General features: G+C 38.0%; 1 protein-coding gene across 1 annotated transcript in view; it reads left to right on the forward strand.

Annotated features, from left to right (window-relative positions):
* The first annotated feature begins 52 nt into the window (after positions 1–52).
* Eip74EF (Ecdysone-induced protein E74) overlaps positions 53–20,713 on the forward strand; it is a 47,892-nt gene continuing 27,231 nt past the window's right edge. The window contains exons 1-3 of the mRNA XM_068285850.1: positions 53–502; positions 927–1,268; positions 1,546–2,017. Coding sequence (XP_068141951.1) covers positions 416–502; positions 927–1,268; positions 1,546–2,017 — 901 coding nt within the window. The 5' untranslated portion in view covers positions 53–415. The remainder of the gene's footprint in view (positions 503–926; positions 1,269–1,545; positions 2,018–20,713) is intronic.

Genomic DNA, 20,713 nt, shown 5'->3' on the forward strand with positions numbered 1-20,713 from the left:
TATTTATATATATATATAAATATATAAATTTTTTATAGAATATTGTAAACCAAACCAAAACCGTCTCATTAAACAAAAGAAAAAAAGTGCCTAAAAAAAATATAAGAGTAAAACAAAACGAAAACGGAAGTCTTATGAAAACAAATTTTGTGTGACAAATCAAAGTCAAAAATAAAATAAAAAAGGACAACCATTCAAGAATTTGGTAAAAACAAAAAAGTGTGATATCAAAAAAGGGAAAAAATAAATCCCAAGAAGCAGAAGCATAGTGCGAGAGAGGAGAAGAGGAGAGAACCCAATTGATAGTTTTGGGTTACATTTATATATATATTTTTCGATTAACCCAGGGCTATAAAGAAACGGCCTTACGCTGGCAGTTAACAGTATTTGCAGTGCAGGCTTTGCCCTATCAGCGATGCCATTTATCGATGACGCACTGCTCTGGTGTCCGGATAATGATGGTCGTCTTGTTGGTGGTCTAGATTTGGCAACATGCATAGCAGTGAGTATCGATTAACCAAAAAGGAAAACTGCCCCCTAAAACCCATTAATAATGCTTTCATTCTTTTCTTTTATCGACTCTTCATCCATTTATTTCTATATAATTTGTTAGATCATTCATCGATTCAGACATTGATTCTTTGATATTGTCTCCTATTCCATTGTAACATTCTTCTTGTGGGCAATCTTTGCCCTCTAAAGTATGCAAAAGGCAAAAACGGTTTCGTTTTTTTGGTTTTCAAATACAAATCTCAATAAATATTTGACTTAAAACTGTTGCTCAAAGTAAACATTGACTTTAACGCTCACGAAAGATTATAAATTTGTTGAAAACAATGAATTTTTGCATTCTTTAGATGGCAAAGTTCCCCCATTTTGTCCTTCCAACCATGCTAAACTTAACTAATTCGTTGGCTATTTTCCAGGATGATTCCGCAGTCAATGGAGAGAATATTAATGCAACAATACAATCAGCTGGCAATCCAAATAATCCACAACAGGCAGCATTAGTTGGCGTTGGAGTTGGTTCCGGATCTGGTGGAGGAGTCGGTATCGGTGTCGTTGGTGTTGGACCCGCTGGCGGAGTGAATGGAAATGGACTAAATGGTGAACTGAACGGTTCGGCGGCTCGCAATGTGAATGTGGTAGTGGAACCACTATGCGGCAGTGACTCCTCCGATGAGCTATTTCGTCAATTCTCCGAAAGCAACTTCGAGATCGAAAGCCTGCTATCGGATTTGGCCACCGTTGAGGTTAAAGTCGAAAATGTACATCCGCCAAAAAAAAAAAAAAACAAAAAAAAAAACAAGAAAAGAGAACAGAGAACTCTGTTAAGAACTTTCCCAAGTGGAAAGTCAAATTGATTTATGCCAAATAATTCATTTCATTCAATTCTTTTTCCTTTTGCTCTTTTTCTTCCCCGCTTTTTCTTCAACCTGTTCTGGTCTTACTTTCTCTTTCTCTATCTTTTTTTCTCCCTCTCTTTCTCTGTCTTTTGCTTTCATTATTTCTTTTTGTGTATCTGTATACAAATATATTTCCTAGGAGGAGAACAACAACAATGTTATCACTGCCGCCGATGTGGTGGCTGATGATTTTGCCAGTAATGATCTTTTAGCCAAAGAGAATGCCCAGCTCAGTGCCCAGGCTCTGGTCGATACGGTGGGTGCCAGTCTGGCCGATGCCACCGATGGCAATGGTCAAGCCTTATTGGCCTTTGGTTCCAATTCGGCGGCGAATGCCGCATCGGCGGCTATTGCAGCAGCAGCTGCAGCGGCGGCGGCTCTTTGTGGTGATTTGATCAACAACAACAATAGCAGCAATAATGGATCAAATGGAGGAGGTGGAGGCGATTGCTCGTCCAAGCCGGAATACGGTGGACTCCTTGGCAATGGGCAACAGCAACAACATCCAGATGAGCCGCGATTTGTGACCAGTGCTGCGGCGAATCCTCTGCTGGTAGAGAAGCTTATGTCCAAGTGTTTGAACATCGACAAGCGACTGGATAAACTTGATGGTGAGTCCAAGTTTTTTAAAAATATATGATATCAAATTTTCTCTTCAATTTGGCGGGTGAAACTTAAAAGTTTATATTTTCCGTAGCCATCTTTTGGGCTGCGACTTAAAATTTCAACTCAAAATGCGTAACGTGTTAACTCATTGTGTTAAGAGTCTGTGAAACTTTTTATTTTAAAGCTTTATGGTTACAGAACCTGCTAAATCAAAAGCTTTTAAAGCTTACTTGACGTAAAGCTTTTAAGCTCTAAACGGTAACGGTAAAGAATCGTAAAAGATACGGTTAACAGTCTGTTAAACTGTAAAAGCTTGTAAGCGTAGATAACATTTGAAATTTTGATGTAGATAGCAAAGAAATTGCTCATACGCAAAGGTATATTAGGTATGAGAAAAGTGTGCCAAAGATTTCCAGGAGTAAGAGAAACTTTAGACCTGTGAGTCATCGAAATGAATTAGTTTACCAAAAATTATATTTTAAAGTCATTACTTGATTTCAAATGACATTTATTCTATTATAGTTTCAAGGACTTTTTTAGAAAGATTATTTGCCCAGTATCTCTATCATATCTACAAAGTGCATAGATAATTAACTTATTTGACCATATATCTTTGCATTGTTTAAAAAAATCTATCAGGATTGATCCAAGGTTTTAAGTTCAGCAGATGCTGAAACTCCTTTTAAGAGTTAATTTCATTACCAAATCAAATGCATTAAAATGTATTGAAGAACTTGCCTCAAGTTATTAGAAAGGACTCTAGAGAAGTTGAGACTAGTTGTAATTCGCAATTCCTATGATTTAATCTAGTGCAAGGAAGGCTCCTTTTTGGAAGTCTTACTTGTCCACTCTTTGTCAACTTGACAGTGCGTTCAAGATCCTTGAATCTTAAACAAACATTCTCAACTACTCAAACTACTTAAAATTAGGTCAATTTGTTGAAATTTTATGACCATTTAAATCGATTATGACCATAGAGTTAACGGTTTTAGCCTAGTATATATATGTATTTGTTTATGCCATTTCAAAAATGTTATTCTAAGGAAACGATTAGCTTTTAACTAATTCTTTGTGGGGAAAGAGGCGTGTGGGTGGAGACAGCATCGTTGTCGTGTCGAAAGGTTAACGAAAAGTCCTTTGCCCTGGCCTATCATTTGGCCTTGAAGTTTTGAGAAATGTATCTGGGTAATCTGCTGGTTAATCTTATCGAAACATTGCCCCTTTACAACATTCTGTTGGCAAATTTTGTGATAATTTAATTAAATTTCCAATTCAAAGAGACGAGACGCAACGCGACGAGATGAGAAAGGAAACAAGCGTAAAGTTTACACACAGTTTTTCCTCGCTCGCCCGAGAGAGTCGTCCACGCTCCATACGAAATTGTCAACCATTAACTATATATATGTATAAGAAATAAAAAGGCCAGTCACTTGTTTATTAAATCCCGACAGGGTGTTCCTCCCTACAAAATGGCAAGGCAACGCCCAGGCTCAGTCTCACTCCTCATTCTTTTCCCCCCTCTCTCTTTCTCTCTCTCTCTCTCTTTGAAGAAAAAGGCAACAGAAGTTGGTAGAAGGGCAGACAAATAAACGTCTATTGACACGAAAGGCAGACGACGCCGACGACGACGGCAACTGGATCTGGTTCTGGGAACCACAACAGACAGCCACCATCCCACCCACCTGCTAACCCTCCCACTCATTCACAGTGGGCACCTACTTCCTTTTTCTAAAAAAACGCCAGACGGATCTGCGGGAGGAGTCGTCGAGGCGTTAGACGGCCATGTTCTGTATATCGCATATATATTTTTCGTTTTTGGGTTTTCATGTTTCCTTCAACGAACAGCCAAACGAAGCCAAGTCAGACAAATGCCAATCCCCCGCCGCCCTTACTTTGCACCTCTCTCTCTCTCCCTCTCTCATTTGGTCGTCGTCGTCGTCGTCGGGTCAATAAATTTTGCGTGTGGAAATTTCGAGCTCAAGGTCAAAAGGATATTGCCTTGGTTGACGGCGGCAGAGGCGGCGGCGGTTGGGAAAATGTCTGTGTGTGTAGGAAATGTTTCGTATATTTATACTGGTGTCTGCAGCCCATTTTCTTGACTCTCCTTACTTTGCCAGCCATTCCCTTATATCACCAGCTCTGCCCTGCCATTTTATTCGCTTTCGCATTTGTATGGCTGTATTGGTGTTTTGGGCTTTTTCTCACTCACAAACACACACACACACAGACAAAATGGTGGGCCACACTGTGTCGGCCATTTTTTAGTACCCTAGTAACCACAATTAGAAGTCAAAAGGAGTATTGGGATCCTTTCAAGACCAGAGACATTCAGAATTTAGTCGTAATCGATTGATTAGACATAAGACTAAGTCAGTAATTTGATCTGACTCTTCATATGATGAAATGAACTAATTGAAATGAACTTATTGAGCAACCTAGATTAAAATATCTTCTTCTCCTAAAAGACCTTCAAAGAAAGTCAAAGATAACCGCAATGACGATCAATAATATGAGTCTATCGACCTCTTTCAGCTGCCTTTGATCCTCAAAAGCAATAATAATCACTCAAAAGTGGGCTTCCTCAATCCTTTATACTTTCTACTAGAGTCACCTCTAGCTCTAGCCCACCTTTGAGCATCTCTCCTTTCCTTACACTTTTTGGATAATCAATTGAAAAGTTACCTTAATTTTAAGAAGGATATTTGTGCGAGGTATTGAAAAAGTCGGAGCCAAGGATTCAAAGTATAAATAAATTTTTTTTTTCGTCTGTTTTTTTTTTGTGTTTGGTTTTTGTTTGGGTGTTTTTTGTTTGTGTGTTGTGGGTGTGTGTGTGTGTGCGTGCCACAGACAAAGACTGGTTTTATGTGACTCGCCTTGTGGTGGGTGGTTGGGTTGGCAATTTGTTTTGACTGGGTGGTTTGGTTTTTCCGGCAACCTTGAACTTGAAAAATTTCATTCGTTGAAGTTCAGGCGGCCGTACAAAATGGGCGCAATCATTGTCGACAGCAGGCGAGGGGGGCTGTTGTTGTAGTTGTTGTTGGCTGACAGGCGCTAGACATCCTACGTCCTGTTGGGTGTCTGATATGTGTGCGTGTGCGGCGGTGAGTTCAAGCGCCGTTCAAGCATTGAACTTTAATTTTCAAGGATGCAAAGGACAGGCTCTCTCTAGGTTGTTCATTCTCTGTTGTACCAATAGCAAAAGTGTGGCAGAGTCTGTGGCAACAAATTTCAGCCCAATCACCGAGACTGCTCTCATCTTTTGGCTGTTTGTTGTTGCTGTTGTTGGGTCTCGGTTTTTTAGTCTGTAGGCATGCCGTTGACATTGCGAGCGGTCGTCAACGCCACCGACACCACCACCAACCACACCAAAACTGTGTGGTGCTCTGCGGTGCGGTGCAGTGGGTTAGACGGGGTGGTGTGGGGTGGGCTGGGGAGATTAGGTGAAGCAGTACGCAGATGGAGACGGACTTTGTCGTAGTCGTCTCGGGGCTGCTGTGTGGCAAAAGATTGTTCACTTTGTGTGCGAGTTCAGCTTTAGTCCAAGGTTCTTTTGCGGCTACCTTTCCCCCTACTACACCTGCCCCTTCCACCCTACCCCACCACCATTTCCCCTCGCTCTCTCTCTCTCTCTCTATCTCTGTGTGTGTTACTCCTCTTGGGCTACTGCTTTGAGTTTGACTTCTCGACTCGCTATTAATGTCAAGGGGTTCCACACGACCAATCGACGCAAGTTGCAGTTTTTTTTTTGTTATTCTCTATTTTTTGCGTTTTTTATTTGTTTGCAGTTTGAAAAGTGCGTTAGTTTCTGCGTTAGTTCGCACCACTCACTTTTTTTTTGAGGGATGGAATGGAACAAATATCTCAACAACTTCAAAAATAATGCACTTGTGCTCGAAAAATTGGGATTTTTCTATGGATATCATGTCAGACAGATATAACATCTCTTTTTATGACATTCCATATAACTCTAACTTAAATTATTTTATTAAGATTAAGATGTTAAGTTTCAAAAATATTCTTGAAAATGTTAATTTCGATTGCTTTGACATTTTGCCATCCCTGGCTTAGACACACGCACATACATACATAAATTTTGCTAGATTATTTATTTGATTATTTTTTTTTTTTTGCCATTTTGCCATGTTCTAGGCATGTTTCAAGCCATGCCTCATGGCCTAAAGTGTAGTTATTGTTGTTGTTGCTGTTGTTGCTCGTTGCACGCATTTCTTGGCTGACTTTCGGCTTTAGATTTTTTTACAATTTGAATTTCAAATCATGTCGCTTGTTGTTGTTGTTGTTGCTGGTGTTTGGTTTTGGGTATTCATGTTGGTGTTTGTTGCCTCAAAATGTGCGTTGTTATAACCAAATCAGGATTTCTGCGTGCCCCGGCCAGCAACAGCAGCAAATCGTCTAACAACAATTACAACTAAAACAACAATTGCAGCGGGCAACAACAGCAACAGCAACAACAACAACAACTAACGATGTCAGGGGCGTTCATTTGTCCATTGCCAGCCAGCCAGCTAAGCAGCCAGCAAAATGAACGAACTGAAACGAACCGAACCGGGCAGGCCGCCGAGCACGTCACTGTCACCAACAACTGAGACAACTGAGTACCCCCTAACCAAACCCCAATCACCTAAACTCCGTCCTCTTGCCCTCGCCTCGGCCCGCCTCTTTTTAACCCATTCGTTGGCTAACTGGCAACATTTGTGAGTTGCCACTGCTAAATGCACTTTGCAATTTTGTTGATTGGTTTGGCATTTGTTGTTATTGTTATTGTATTTCATTGTTGCTGTTGTTGTTGTTATTGTTGCACGCACGGCAGGTTGACCGCTGAGTTCAAGTTTTAACGGATATCGTTTTTAGTTGTTGTTGTTGTTGCTGCTGCTGTTCTCATTTTTGGCAGGAGCCTCGCCTTAGCCTCGGCTCTCATGTCTTTTGTATGATTGCAAATGAAGTCATTATTATCTATCCAAACCAAAATGAAAATAAGTCTACATACATATATGCTGCGCCATTTTGTCTTGAAGAAAACAACAAATTGATTAATGGCTTATTGTCAACATTATTCATTCTCAGTTTTTGGGTTGAACTTCGTTCTCGAACTCATAAGAACTTCGAAGGATGCCTTTGTTTAATTGGTTTTTGCTTGTGGTCCATAAACCACATGATGGTGAAGAAAACTTTAAGACTCAAAAATTGTAATTAAATAATTGTAAAATCAATTAAAATCTCCATAAGAGGGTTTTCCTCCTCTCCACCCTATTGCAAGTAATGTCATTTATTTTCATAAAACATGGCCAAGAAAATCAATTTATAATAGTTTGGCAACAACAAAAATTTGAATTGCCATCTCAATCGATTTGTGGTTTGGGTTAACTAATAAAAGTGAAACAAAGGCGGGGCTTGATATAGATTTTGATGATGTTAAGTGTCCAAAGAAACTACATAAAAGTGCAAATTTGATTAAGGATAGCCCCTGGACTCCATCTTCTTTCTGGATAATTCCTCTTTAAGGAATCTTTTCCCTTTTGTTTTAAGGGGCCAAAAACAGTCAGAGCTCTGACTCCTATTGAAAACGTCTCACTAAATTTTCTGTATTAAAATAGATTTAGTGAGAAATTATATACTTCAGATGAATATAAATATGAAATTTTAATTCAAATGTTTTTTTTTTTTTTTTTTTAATTGTAAATGTCTAAAATTCCATGTAAATTCATAGTTAACTCTTGGGACTTTTTTTTTTTTGTTTTAATTCTCTCTATAAATTATTTTAAATTGCCTATATGTATGTGTTTAACAAGCCTCGTTATAGTAAGTTGTTGCTATTATTGTTGTTGTTGTGCCTCCCCTTAAAACAATTTGCATAGGCAATAATGTGTTGCTGGTGTTACAGTTGTTGCTGTTGCTGCTGCTCATTATAAGTTAATCGAATTCAATCTGTAAGAGAGCACATAATACACACACTGTCCTAATTGCACTGTAACCCATTAACACACCAGACAGAGACAGAGAGAGGGAGATAGTTGGTTTCGGCAGGGAAACTTGTAACAACAATCAGCTATACATATATGTACATACATATGTATGTATGTATGTATGTATGTATATAGTCATGGGGCATCCCATTGTCAGTTGTCGTTAGCCATAGAAACACACAAAAAAAAAAAAAACACTAGAGAGAAAAAAAGGGGCCACAAGCTGCGGCTGCAAACAAAATTTTCACCTTCACCCCATATAAACAACAGCAACAACAACAACAACAGCAGCAGCAGCAGCATGTTGCAACAACAACAATTGCTGGTTGCAAATGCAAAACAGACAACAACGAAAGAAAAAGAAACTGAAAAACAATAATAAAATAGGATAAAGGGGAATGGTAAGAGTTAAAGGGGGAGTAGAAAGAAAGAGAGAGAGAGAGAGACAGACCAAAGGAAATTCAATGTGTGTGTGTGTGTGTAAGCATTTTCTCTTCATATGCAAGTCTTCATCATTGGCCAATGAAAATGAAATGTGGCAAAGTTTTTCAACTAGTAAAGGAAGCTTGAATTTCTACCCTATCTACCCGCCTGTTCCCCCCTTTTTTGGCCACAACTTTCCCCCTCTCTATCAGCTTTACCACCATTTGAAGTAAAATTCCGTGAAACAGAATGGGAATTTGCAGTGGCAAAAGACCAAAATAAAAGACAAAATCTCAAAAAAAGAAAAGAAGACAAAAAAAACCCTGGAAAAGGCAGTACTGGGAGGTGGGGAGGCAATATAAGATAAATACATGTACATGTATAGCCAGGAGTGGCTACAGATAGAGAGATTGAGAGAAGGGGGGGTTATTAATTGTGTGATTTCTTAATTAATTCAACAATGTCAAGGTCAGAAATTTATCTCTGAAATGCAAAAAATGATACCCACAATTGAAAGCTGTTCGATTTCAGTTTTTTTAATCGATATCTAATGAATTTTTCATTGAAATTATGGAAAGCTTAGCTTATTAAAGCTATAATAAGATACTTATCTGAGAATAAACTTTAAGTTTAACTAATTATAGCTATAACATTCTGAAATAATAGATTTTTGACTGTGTTTTATGGGCTAAATGAACATACAATTTAAGGTAGTACGTGCTATATAATATAATTAGTCAATATTTTCGATAACTTTCGATATCTTATTTATCGATGATCACTTATGATCTATTGATCTCAGACTTTTCATCTTTTCTCTAACGATAAGCTGTCGATTGGAAAGAGTTTGCTGAGTGTTAATGAAATAAGAAGGTACTACCCAACCCCCTCCCCCTACCCTCTTCATGAGTTACGGAACCTCTTCCTAGCCCTACTTCCTATATCCCACCAGCTTCCCTTGTTAGTTTTGTGGATCTTAGATCTTTTTTGGTTTGTTCCGGCCCTGTCCCCAAGTTCCAGTTTATGCGATGTTCGTTTAGCTTTTGATTGCATTAGAGCGTGTGCCGCCGCTGCCGTCGCCACCGACCAAATGACTACACGACGTCGACGTCGTCGTCGTCGCATCTCGTTTAAAATAAGCAGTGGAGGCAGCAGCAGCAGCAAAATGAAAACAAAAGGCAAAGCAGCAGAGCGACAGCAGCGCTGTAGACGACGTTGACGATGATACAACCTTACAAAATTCTCAGTCACTGTCTGCCGCCTCCCCTTCACCTCCCTCCCCCACTCTCGCTTGTCTCTCTCCTTCTCTGGCTCCTTCTCCTCTTCCTCCTCCTCCTCCACTCTTCATTTCACATAAACCCAATAGCAGCAATACCCGACTTTGGCTGGCTTTGAATGTTTAGCGCTGCCTGAACTTGTCTTGCACACACACACACACACATGCATATACACTGACAGGCAGGCAAATGGTAGTGAGAGCGAGCGGCGACGTCAGCAGAGCTCCACACACACACACACACACTCTGAGTGGCCGGAGAGCAACAAACACATTGATATAGCTTTATTTTTGCCATAGCGTGTGGTATGCAGCCTTGAATTAGTTCGCTGCACCCGCCTGTTATATACAAACAGACAAACACACAAACATAGACAGCAGCAGCGACTCACACACACACACAAACACAGCAAATGTATAAGCAAAGCGTGCGCATTTGTGTTTGTGTGTGCAAAAAGCTAAGGCTCCCCTTTCTGCAGTGCCCCAACAAATGAAATCTAGAAAAAAACACAACACAACACAAAACGAAATGAAACGAAAGAAAGAAAAAGAATATATACACAACACTGTATCGTATGTGTGTGTGTGTGTGTGTGTGCTGCTTGGCTGGCGCTAGCATTATATAGCGAGACATCAAATTGACGCTTCTTGTTTGCATATCCATTTTCCGACTTTGGGGAACCAAACAAATCTTCTAAATAAGAAAGAGAGAAAGAGAGGGTGATAGAAAGAGGAGCCTCCTCTTATTTCCTCCCTCCGCCACTATCTGCCCCACTCTCTCTCTCCCCATCTCTGTCTCTCCTTAATTGAGCCATTGGCAAACATTCAATTGGCATATAAGGTGTTGCCCCTAATTAGCATCTCCTGTCAGTCGATTTGGAGACCATCATCAGAAAGAGGCCTTCTCCTCTGCTTCCTTTTTCATCTGCATTCTACACCTACGCATTTTTGTTCACATTGCAGCAGCAACCATAATCAATCTTCGATATATGAACATATATAGATCTCTATCCATTTCTATATCTTTGGCTATATCTTTCTATGTCTGGCCTTCTGATCATGCCGACGATTCGCATTTACACACACACACACACACACACATATGAAACGGATATGCATGATAGATGTCCGTCTCTGTCTCTCTCTCTCTCTCTTCCCCCCTCTCCCACTGTTTCTCTGCTTGTGTCTCACCTTTTTGTTTTGTCTACTTGTGCATTTTATTTTCATTTTGATTTTGTTTTTCTTCGTTTTTGCTTTTGCTTTTTCTTTTTTTTTTTTTTTGGGGCGGTGTGGGGGAAAAAAGAAAATTGCGTTTCTGCCGGGAAATGAGGAAAATGAGCGGAAAATCGTATCATATGTATGTCATAAATGGCAAAAAAAGAAGACTAATTGGATGGATGGGGTATTGGGTACGATGTATTTGTGTGACCCGTTACCCGCCAAACCGAATGCCATACACAGAATTTGGGTCGTAAACCCCCTGAGAATTCCCCTTCTCCCTCCTCGCAAACGCCCTTTCTAGAATCTAGGAAATATAATAATTCTAATGAATCACCATTGCAATATAAACATCCAAGTATAAATAACGATTTAGATTCAATTAAATCTTTAAATGACTTCCTAGAATACATTTTGGGATAATTTTCTAACTGTCTCCCCCAAGGATAATTAGACTTGAAGTTATGGGGTTTTTTCATCACAAATTATGCCAATGAAAATTAACGATTTCCAATTTACTTTTTTCTCGTTTTTATAACTAAAACTTTTTAGCGTTTAAATGAAGGAATATCCTTAGGGATTTTAAAAATACCTTGAAACATTTTAGCGGAAACAAAATCAACATCATTTAGGCATTCCTCGTAACAAATTAGTTCAATATGTATTTAAAAATATTGAAGATTTAAATATGGCAAATGAAATCAGTCAGTTATAGATTGACAATTCACTTTTTTCTTTCCCCTCTCTCTCTCTTAAATAAAATGGACACATTGCAAAGATTATTATTTCGTTTAATAAAACTATAAAACAAAGTTAATATCTTAGGTAGTTTGTCCTTTATTAAATGTGCCTTTCCTTTGTAATCAGTTTACAAATTTCATTATATAAGTCCTTAAGAACTTTCCTGTTCCTGCATATTTAGCACAAAAAGAAATTGAACAACAAAAAGAATGCATAAATAGAATGTGTTAAGAATTTGAACCCATTCGCATATTTGTTATAAAAGAAAAATGTGCTGAAATTATCTATCTATCTATCTATACTTACATATATATATATATAGAAGTAGATGTATACCTAGTTGAAAAATACTTTGTTGGTTTTTCGCCATGGTATTCAGATCGACAACCAGACATATATATATATATATTTATATATATATATATTTAATATATGTAGCTAGCTTGTCCTTCAAAAAGAATAAACATTCGCGAAAAACGAAAGCGAAAATTGCATGCGTAAGAGGCAACAACAACAATACCAACAACAACAACAGCAATGCCAACCGCAACGGCAACGGCAACGGCAACTGCAGCACACAAATATTAGGCGGATGTCTGACTACAATGTGTGCATCTATAATCCGGCATATACCTATATATACATAGATATATATAGAGGTATATCTATATAGATGTGTGTGTGTGTGTGTATGTGTGTCCATATTTATAGGTTGCAGGAATTGTAGGAATGGGAACAAGTCAAGTTGCAGCAACCACTCTAAAACAGAAATTTTTGCTGGCATAATCAAAGTTTCCTTTTATGAGATAGAGAGAGAGCGAGAGGGAGAAGGAGAGAGAGAGGGAGAGAGAGAGTGATACAAAGATAGATATAACCACAGTTTAATTGCAAAAGTCAAGTGGCAGAGGGCTCTATATAGTATAGAGATATATGTATGTATGTATGTACGAGTACTTATATCGGAAAGTACACTCGTACTTGCCTAGATATCATTTCCATTCAGATTTTACCTGTTGTTTAACCGGAGCTGGAGCTACACACACACACACACATACACTTAGACATAGGCTGTGTGCATATTTTAGAATGTAATTGTGCATCTGGCCTAGACCTAGAAAAGGAAATTTTGTTGCTATTATTATTACTCGTACTCGTTTACTCATACATACTCGCAAAATTCGCTCAGTTCGTCGCTCGTTTGGTCGTTTCGTTTCGTTTGCAACTCGCTCTAAGTCTATTCTATGCAGTAGTTGCTTCCCCCTCCCCCTCCCTCAGCCACTCCCCACGCTCTTCTCCTATTCTCCTATTTTTTTCTTTTTTTTTTGTATATGTTCTCCTTCCTCGCAAATTAAAAATATGCCTAGGCAAATAAAATGCATTCAATTTGCTTGCTTGTATGAGTTAGTAGTGTCTCTCTATTTGTATATATGTGTGTGTGTGTGTGGCAAAATGTATGTGTATGTGTATTGGGTAATTGTGCGTTAGTTGCTTGCAATACAGGGTGTCCCTTTTGGGTGTAGAACAAGCTTGCAGCACTTTGCTTGCCAAAAACCTCAATAAGTGAGTAGAAACCTATGAGTAATTACTAAGTAATGATATTTACTTTACCTTCTTACTCTTAAAACACTTAAAAACAATTAAATTGTCTAATCTACTGCAGAACATAGAACCAAGTAATGTAAATGTAATGCTTTTTGATTCTGCAAATACTTTTAAGTAAGTAAAACAATCTTTTTAAAATAATCTCAAGTTAACCATTCTTACTTTTTCTTGCACTGGCTTGTATTTTAAAAAAGTAATGCCAGTACTTGCTTGTTCTTAAGATATTCTAAAGATATTTCTACTTCTTCAGAAATATTTTAAAGGGTAGTCCTAATACTTACTTTTTCCTAAGATAGCCCAAAGTTAATGAGACTTACTTTTTCTTGAAATAATGTCATCGAAAACTGGAATTTAAGAAACAATACAAATGCCGTACGAAGAAACCTATTTGATATTGAAAGTGTGACAATTCATATATATGTATGTATATATGTAGGTAAATCTGTAGCTAATTGCCAGTCTAACCTATTCAAAGAAAAACTTCTCTGTAATCAATTGACAAAGATAAGATTTGTAATCTTTATGCGATCGCAACTTGTTGCTCTGTGTCTAACCTACCTCAATTTCTTGATTTCGCCCATCCACTTGAGAGTGTGAGTGTGAGTGCGAGTGTGATGGGGCTGGGGCTGGGGGCGACACCCATTATAGCGTCTCAATAGAGCAGAGACATTGGCTTTCAACTTAGTGCAACAACGAAGAAACAAATGGCAAAAAGTAATTGCAATAGGCTTTAACTGCAATGCAATGAGAATTTCAAATCAAATGAAATCAAATCAAATAAAATGCACGCCAGCAACGAATAGTTTTCAATTGAAAAATGTTTTTGCGCTACCGACAGACAGTCAGACAAACAGACACACAGACAGACAGATAGATAGACTGATACAAACGGCCATAAACGACCGTCACCGTTCGTACCCCTCGTCTTACAGCTCTCTCTGCCCCTTTTCATCATCTATTCTGTGTTTTTATATTACTTTGTCTCTTGCTCACCCACTTGGCAGCCCGTTGCAACATGCAACCGCAATAGTTAGTGTTCGATACGCGCAATATTCTATATAATAAATAAATATATATAGAATAAATAAACAGAGAGAGAGAGAGAGGCGTATTGTTGCGGATCGGAGGTAGGAAGGGTGAGCCCGTGGGGTACCTAACGAAGCTAACGACAACATCGACAAATGGCAACGGCAACCGACGACGACGACGACGACGACGACGACAACGACAACGAATCATGTCGAGTGGCGGGCCTAACTGCGGATGGGGAGGAGCAGAGGTGCAGGGCAGCGGGTTTCGACGGGGTATACGGGTTTGGCGGACGCACGGACGGCAGTCTATGTAGCATGGAGGAGGAGGAGGGGCTGACGGCAGTACGCATGTTGTCCATGTCCCCATTCGATCAAGTGACGTGTTATCTGTCGCCTTCTCTCAGAACTTTGACTTCTATCAGTTGAATGTCGTTGCAGTTGTCGACGTTGCAAAAGCAACAACAACCACAACAATTTTAGCTGTTGACGTTGCTTTTTAGTTTTAGACGTTGTTGCTGCCGTTGCAATTGCTGCTGTTGCTGTTGCTGCTGGCGATGATCGACGATGCCAATCGATCTCACTTGGGCTACCGTGTTGGCAGCAAAAGCAGCAGCAACAGCAGACTTGCCTCACCCTCCTACCTTCCTCCTCTGCCTCTGTCTCGTTTCAATGTCAGTGTGTCTATTATGCGGCATTATGATTGGGTATTATTAGCAGCATGCCATGGAAACTGCAACAGCAAAGCAGAAAAAAATAAAATAATACAAGCAGCAAAGAGAGAGAAAAAAGGAAAACCAAAAACCAAACAGAAAAAAAGAAAAAAAGAAAAATGAAAATTGAAAACTGCCAACTGGCAACACTTTCCCTCTCGTTGCTTTCCATTTGTGGCAGCCAGCAACAACTTCATCATTATCATCTTCATCGTCGTCGTCGTCGTCGTCGTCATCTTGGTCTATGTCTTTGTTGTCGTCTTGCAACTTGCAACTTGCAACGGACAAACTGGCAACTTGCAGCTATGCAGTAATTATTGCACGATCAATTTGCTGGCCAAGCATATCGTTGGCAAGACAAAAAAAAAGCAACAAAAAAACTTTCTTTGAGCATATCTAATAATAGGGAATGCAACTGATACCGAAACGTATAACGGTTATGGCTAGCAGTAACGGTACGTTTTTCAATTTCAGATTCTGATTTATTAGAGCTATATATTTTAGATCAAATAATGTTTTCCAGAAGATTTGATAATTTAATGAGAGATATAGATCTTTAATTTGTTTCCTCAGAATTCATTATATAGAGATTAGTTACTTAGAGACTATTTAGTTTGCTTAGATTTGTCTATGACTCGATGTTGCTGCTGTGTCTACTCAGATTTAAATTGTTAATGCTTTTTTTACTACAGGCTTTACATTAACAAATTCTTAAATATGACTTAGTTGCTGCTCTTAGTTACTATATACTCTTTGGCTTATAATAATGCCAAATTGTTTATCAATCATAATACCCGAAATTTATCTAAATCATGTAAAATTTTCCATTCCCAATACTTAAACGAATTGTGTTGAGTGGGGGAAAAAAAATTCTCTCTTAGACCCCTTCGGCTCCTATTCATTTCTTATTTTAAATTTGTTATTCATGTTGCTCCAGTGTCTCGTTAGTTTAAACAGTTTCAAATTCTACAGAAAAAGGCTTTCAGTGTCTCTTTAGATATTCTATAGTATTACATTTTCTTCTATAGAATTATAAACAAAGTTTTTGAGATTTGAGCTTCTAAATGCTTAAGGCAACGAGGGCCTTTTAACTTGATAAGTATGCGAAACTTCTTTGAGATTGTTCCTAAATTTAGATTTTTACAATACATCTAACTGTTTAATTTAGTTAGCCCATAGTTAAATGGAAAGAAAGGAATCTAATCAAAGGCATCTAATCAATTAATTCCTATGGTAAAGGGGAAAACATGTAAAGTAACCCTCGTTTAAGTTTTAGTAGCTGTAACTACTTAGCAAAACGTCGAGCGGATGAGCTGTTGCTGCTGCTGCAGTCGGCGTCGCATTCGCGTTGTATTCCCTCCTCTCCCGACACCCCTTGTAACATTTACCTCTAACGTCGTCGTCGTCGTCGTCGTCGACGTCTCTATGACTCTGAATGGCTACGGTTGACGGTCGTACAGTTAGACGGACATTTGCTTTGCTTGCATTTACAACATTTACACACACTAATGCACTATAAATGGCATTGAAAATCTTTTTCAATAAAACACGTAAACAACCAAAAAAAAAAAAAAAAACACACACAAATAGAAAAAAAAAACCGAACAACTAATGAAAATGAAACGCACGATATACAAATACAGCAACAACAACAACAACAACAACATCAACATCGACAACAACAGTAGCAACATTTTGCATTTTGGTTTGCACTTTTAGTTAATAGTTTTTCTTGGTTTTTGTTGTTGAGTTTTTCCATTTTTTTTTTTCTCTCCATACTAATCAGCACTTAATAAATGTGTGAGAATTTCGTTGTGATTTATGTTGCAGTCGACTTGGTTGGTTGTTGCTTTCGTTTTGAAAAAAAAAAAAAACTATGCTTTGGCAATATTTGTTGTATATCATCTTGATTTTTTACACTACTTTTTTTGTTTTTGGGAATTTTCCAGTTGAAATGCTCTTTTGAATTTGTTTCTTTTTTTTTTTTTTGTTGTTGTATTGTTTTGTATTTATTCGTTTGTATCTTTGTGTTGAACTTGAAAATGTTTGTTGTTGTTGCCGTGTTATTGTGGCAGTTTAATCAACTTTTGCTTTAGCAGCAGCAAAGGGGGTCGAAGTGGATGGCAAGAGGGAGGAGATTTCGAGAAGCAACATTTTCAATGCATTTAGATGCATATATATATATAGTATATGTGTGTGTGTGTTTGTGTATTAGTAAATTAGAAATAGAGATATATACATATGTATATGTATATCTATTCATTTTGTTTAAACAATTTGCATATCTATATATAAGCACGTAGGTCAGTTATGCATAGACTTTTTAAGCAGACTATGCAAATGTCTATTTAAATAAATAAAAATCTACAATTTTATTCGATTTTAGTTAATTAGAAGAATGAACATATGAATAAAAGAGGTGGCGGGGTCTTATTTTTTTAGAGAACATTTAGGTTTTTTCAAACGAATTTCATACTTTTCAGATTGAATAGAAAACTAAATTGATTACTAAAATTGTTTACTAAATAAAGAGATTTAAAGTGGGTTCTTTTGAGTGTCTCTTCTCTAATATCTGCAAATATTCTCAAGTAATTGCTTTTAGTTTTTGGTTTGTAAAATTTTACAGCAGATTTCCATCACGAAAAGGAAGTATTATAATATTGTAATCGATGATGAAGGAAATTCGTGCTTGAAACTTGAATTTGATTTCCTCAATTCGATCGTTGAAAACTGAATACTTTTGCCTAGAGTAAACAAAGAATTTTTCTGGAAGTTTTGGGAGAGAGGACTTTGATTACGTGCCAATCGTAACGTGCCTCAGCCGATGTTTATAATAAATTCAATACCAAACTTTCCACTCTGACATTCAATCTATTCTCTGGAAGATCAATATTGCAAAGTTATTGCATATATAATGAGCCAATTCTCTGAGAAGACAAAAGTTTACAGAACCTCGATGAAACCCTAAGCTTAAGCTAACTCACAGTGCGTATACTTGATTTTCTAGAAATCAAACTTAGGTTCCTTTGTGGTAAGAAGAGAACAACATAAATAAAACTTTATCATTCGAGTGTCTGTCTAGAACGTTATTACTGTTGATTATGTCAGACTGTCTTAGATGACTGGGCTAATTGATTTTAAGAAATCACTTAAAATTTTCATTCTTATCGCAAATGTTAGTTATTAGATAGCTTACATTGACCCAAATTTGGGTCCTGGGTTATTTTGAAGTAGCTTTTGAGTTGACTTAAACAATTTCCTGCAATATCAAAGCCTAAGTAGGTCAGCTAAAAGGAAAACCTTCTTGCCGGCAACAAGTGAGCTAGGGAAAGTGAAAACCCAAATTGATAGCTTTCGGAAATCAAAAATGAAATCGCCAAAAACATATACACACACACAGAGACACTCAACACCAAACACTTAACACTTCAAGGCTTGGGCACTTGAACGGCATTTCTTTAATTAAAATAAATACTTTCCGGCTTGGACTTGAACCAAAAAATAAAAAAAAAAAACGAGAAAAAATAACCGAAAACTAAAAGAAAAAGAAAAACTATAGGAAAATCAACATGGCCAGCGCGCGAATGTGAAATCACATCACATGTGGCCAAGTCTCGCTTTTCCTTTTTTTTTTTGCCGCTGCTGCTGCTGATAATTTCTGTTTACGTTTGCACGCTGACTTGGCCAAGAAGTCAGTCAGTCAGTCAGTCGGTCGGTTAGCTAGTCAGTTAGTCAGTCAGTGTTACCCGATGGCGTCGAATCATGATCATGATGACGATGACGATGCCAAAAGCGGCCTACTAAGATACTTTTACTTGAGGCAACGTTTGGTTGCTTATGGCCAGCCAGCAACTGGTTTCTGCGATACTTTGGCGACGCATTAGAAATTGCTAATACTTTGGCAGGCATACAACCAGCCAGATAGATAGATAGATAGATGGAATAGATGGTATAGATGAATAGATGGTTGGAAAAAAGGAAAAAAAAAAACTATGCGAAATTCACTTTCATTATGAATGACCGACGATGCATACAAATGCGAGAGTCATCCAACCTGGACTCTAAAGTCGGTTAGGAAAATCATGATTTTCATGTTGCTAAAAGTTGTTGTTGTTGCTGTCTCGATATTCGTTTTGCTGCTGCTCGTGGTCTGTGGCAGCAGCGGCAGCCTGTGGTCAACTCTCTGGGGCTAATTGGCCACAAAAGTGCGGCCAACTGTGACTAAAGATCGTATAAAAAAAAAAACGTGGAAATTGTAACTAGTTGTAACACATATTCAAGTGTTGAAAATTCAATGGAAATTCACACACACACAGTTCGATTTCTGATTATCCATAATCAAAAATAAAAGTTGTGATTTACAATGAAAATATAATCAATTAATTACAACCAGGGCAAGGAAATTGCCACAAATATTTTGTAATCTTTCCATTTTCATGCGGTCCTTAATAGTCTTAACATTGAGCAACACTTGACCTCAAAATTCTTCACATTAATTGGCCTCGCAGCTGCAGCAAAGGGTCTTTGGTATTTTAAGAGGATTATCCTTTCTCTAAGCTTCCTACACAAGCAATTAAAAGCAATTAAAGTCTCACTAAGTTTAGAATCGTTTAAAAAATAATGTCATTTCTGTTAAATCAAGACTTACTTTCTTGATCAATTAGATTATTTGAATTTATTTATATGAACTGACATCTATTTCATTTTGATTGGTTTGAAGATAATTCGTCTATCTAACAGATATACTTAAATACATAAAATTAAAGTAGTAGAAGTGAACAAAACATAACTGATTCATAAGATCTTCTTCTCTTCATCTCTTCTGCTCGTAGATAATCCTAATCTAAAGTAGCATCTAATTTGAATACATTTCTTTCTTTCGCTTCTCCTCTTTTGCCTTTTACGTCTGTGATAAGTAGCAACTACTATTTGCTACTTACTTAGTTTATACAGCTATAGATGGATAGTTTATGGCATTTGGCCTAAGGGCTCGTCTTTATGTTCAAGTCAAGTTCAGCGTCCATCAGACGAAAATCAAATCAAATCGCCAACATGGATGATTTTCTTGTGGCTGTTGTTGTTGCCGTTTTCTCGATTTGATGCCGGGTAGCCGGTGCACCTTATCCCTCCTCCTTCTGCCTGCCTTCCACATGGCTTGCTAACTAACATATCGCGCCTCTGTTTCGCACATTGCATTGCACATTTCGCTTTCATTTTCTTTGCAACAAAAATAGAAATAATTTGCTTTTAGTTTTTTTTTTGTCTTGCTTTTTGCGAGAAAATCGAAAGTTTTTCCACCAGCAGCAGCAACATCAACGACCATAATGCAAAAAGAAAGTGCAAGTGCAAGCCAAAGCAGAAAGATGTACAAGAGGAAGAAGGGGGCCGGAGGAAAGGGAGGGCTGTGCTGTGCTCGATTGCTGGCTGGCAAAAGAAAGGAAAAGCAAAACAATGCCAATGGGGCGTATGAGCGACTTGTTTTGGCCAAAAAGTAGGATGCCATTGTTTGTGGTTGCTTGTGGCAGTAGTAGCAGCAGCAGCAGCAGCAACAACAACAACAACAACAACAATGTCGATGACGACGACAACAACGACAAGTTTTTCCAGTTGTTTGTAGCATTTTCGTTGTCAAGTGCAAGTGGAAAAGCGTAGAATGTTGTTGTGGTCAAATGAGCAGTAAAATGTAATGGCCAACAACACTAACAACAACAGCCACAGC

This window comes from Drosophila tropicalis, unplaced genomic scaffold, assembly GCF_018151085.1.
Source record: "Drosophila tropicalis isolate 14030-0801.00 unplaced genomic scaffold, ASM1815108v1 contig_443, whole genome shotgun sequence".
Taxonomy (NCBI): Eukaryota; Metazoa; Arthropoda; class Insecta; order Diptera; family Drosophilidae; genus Drosophila; species Drosophila tropicalis.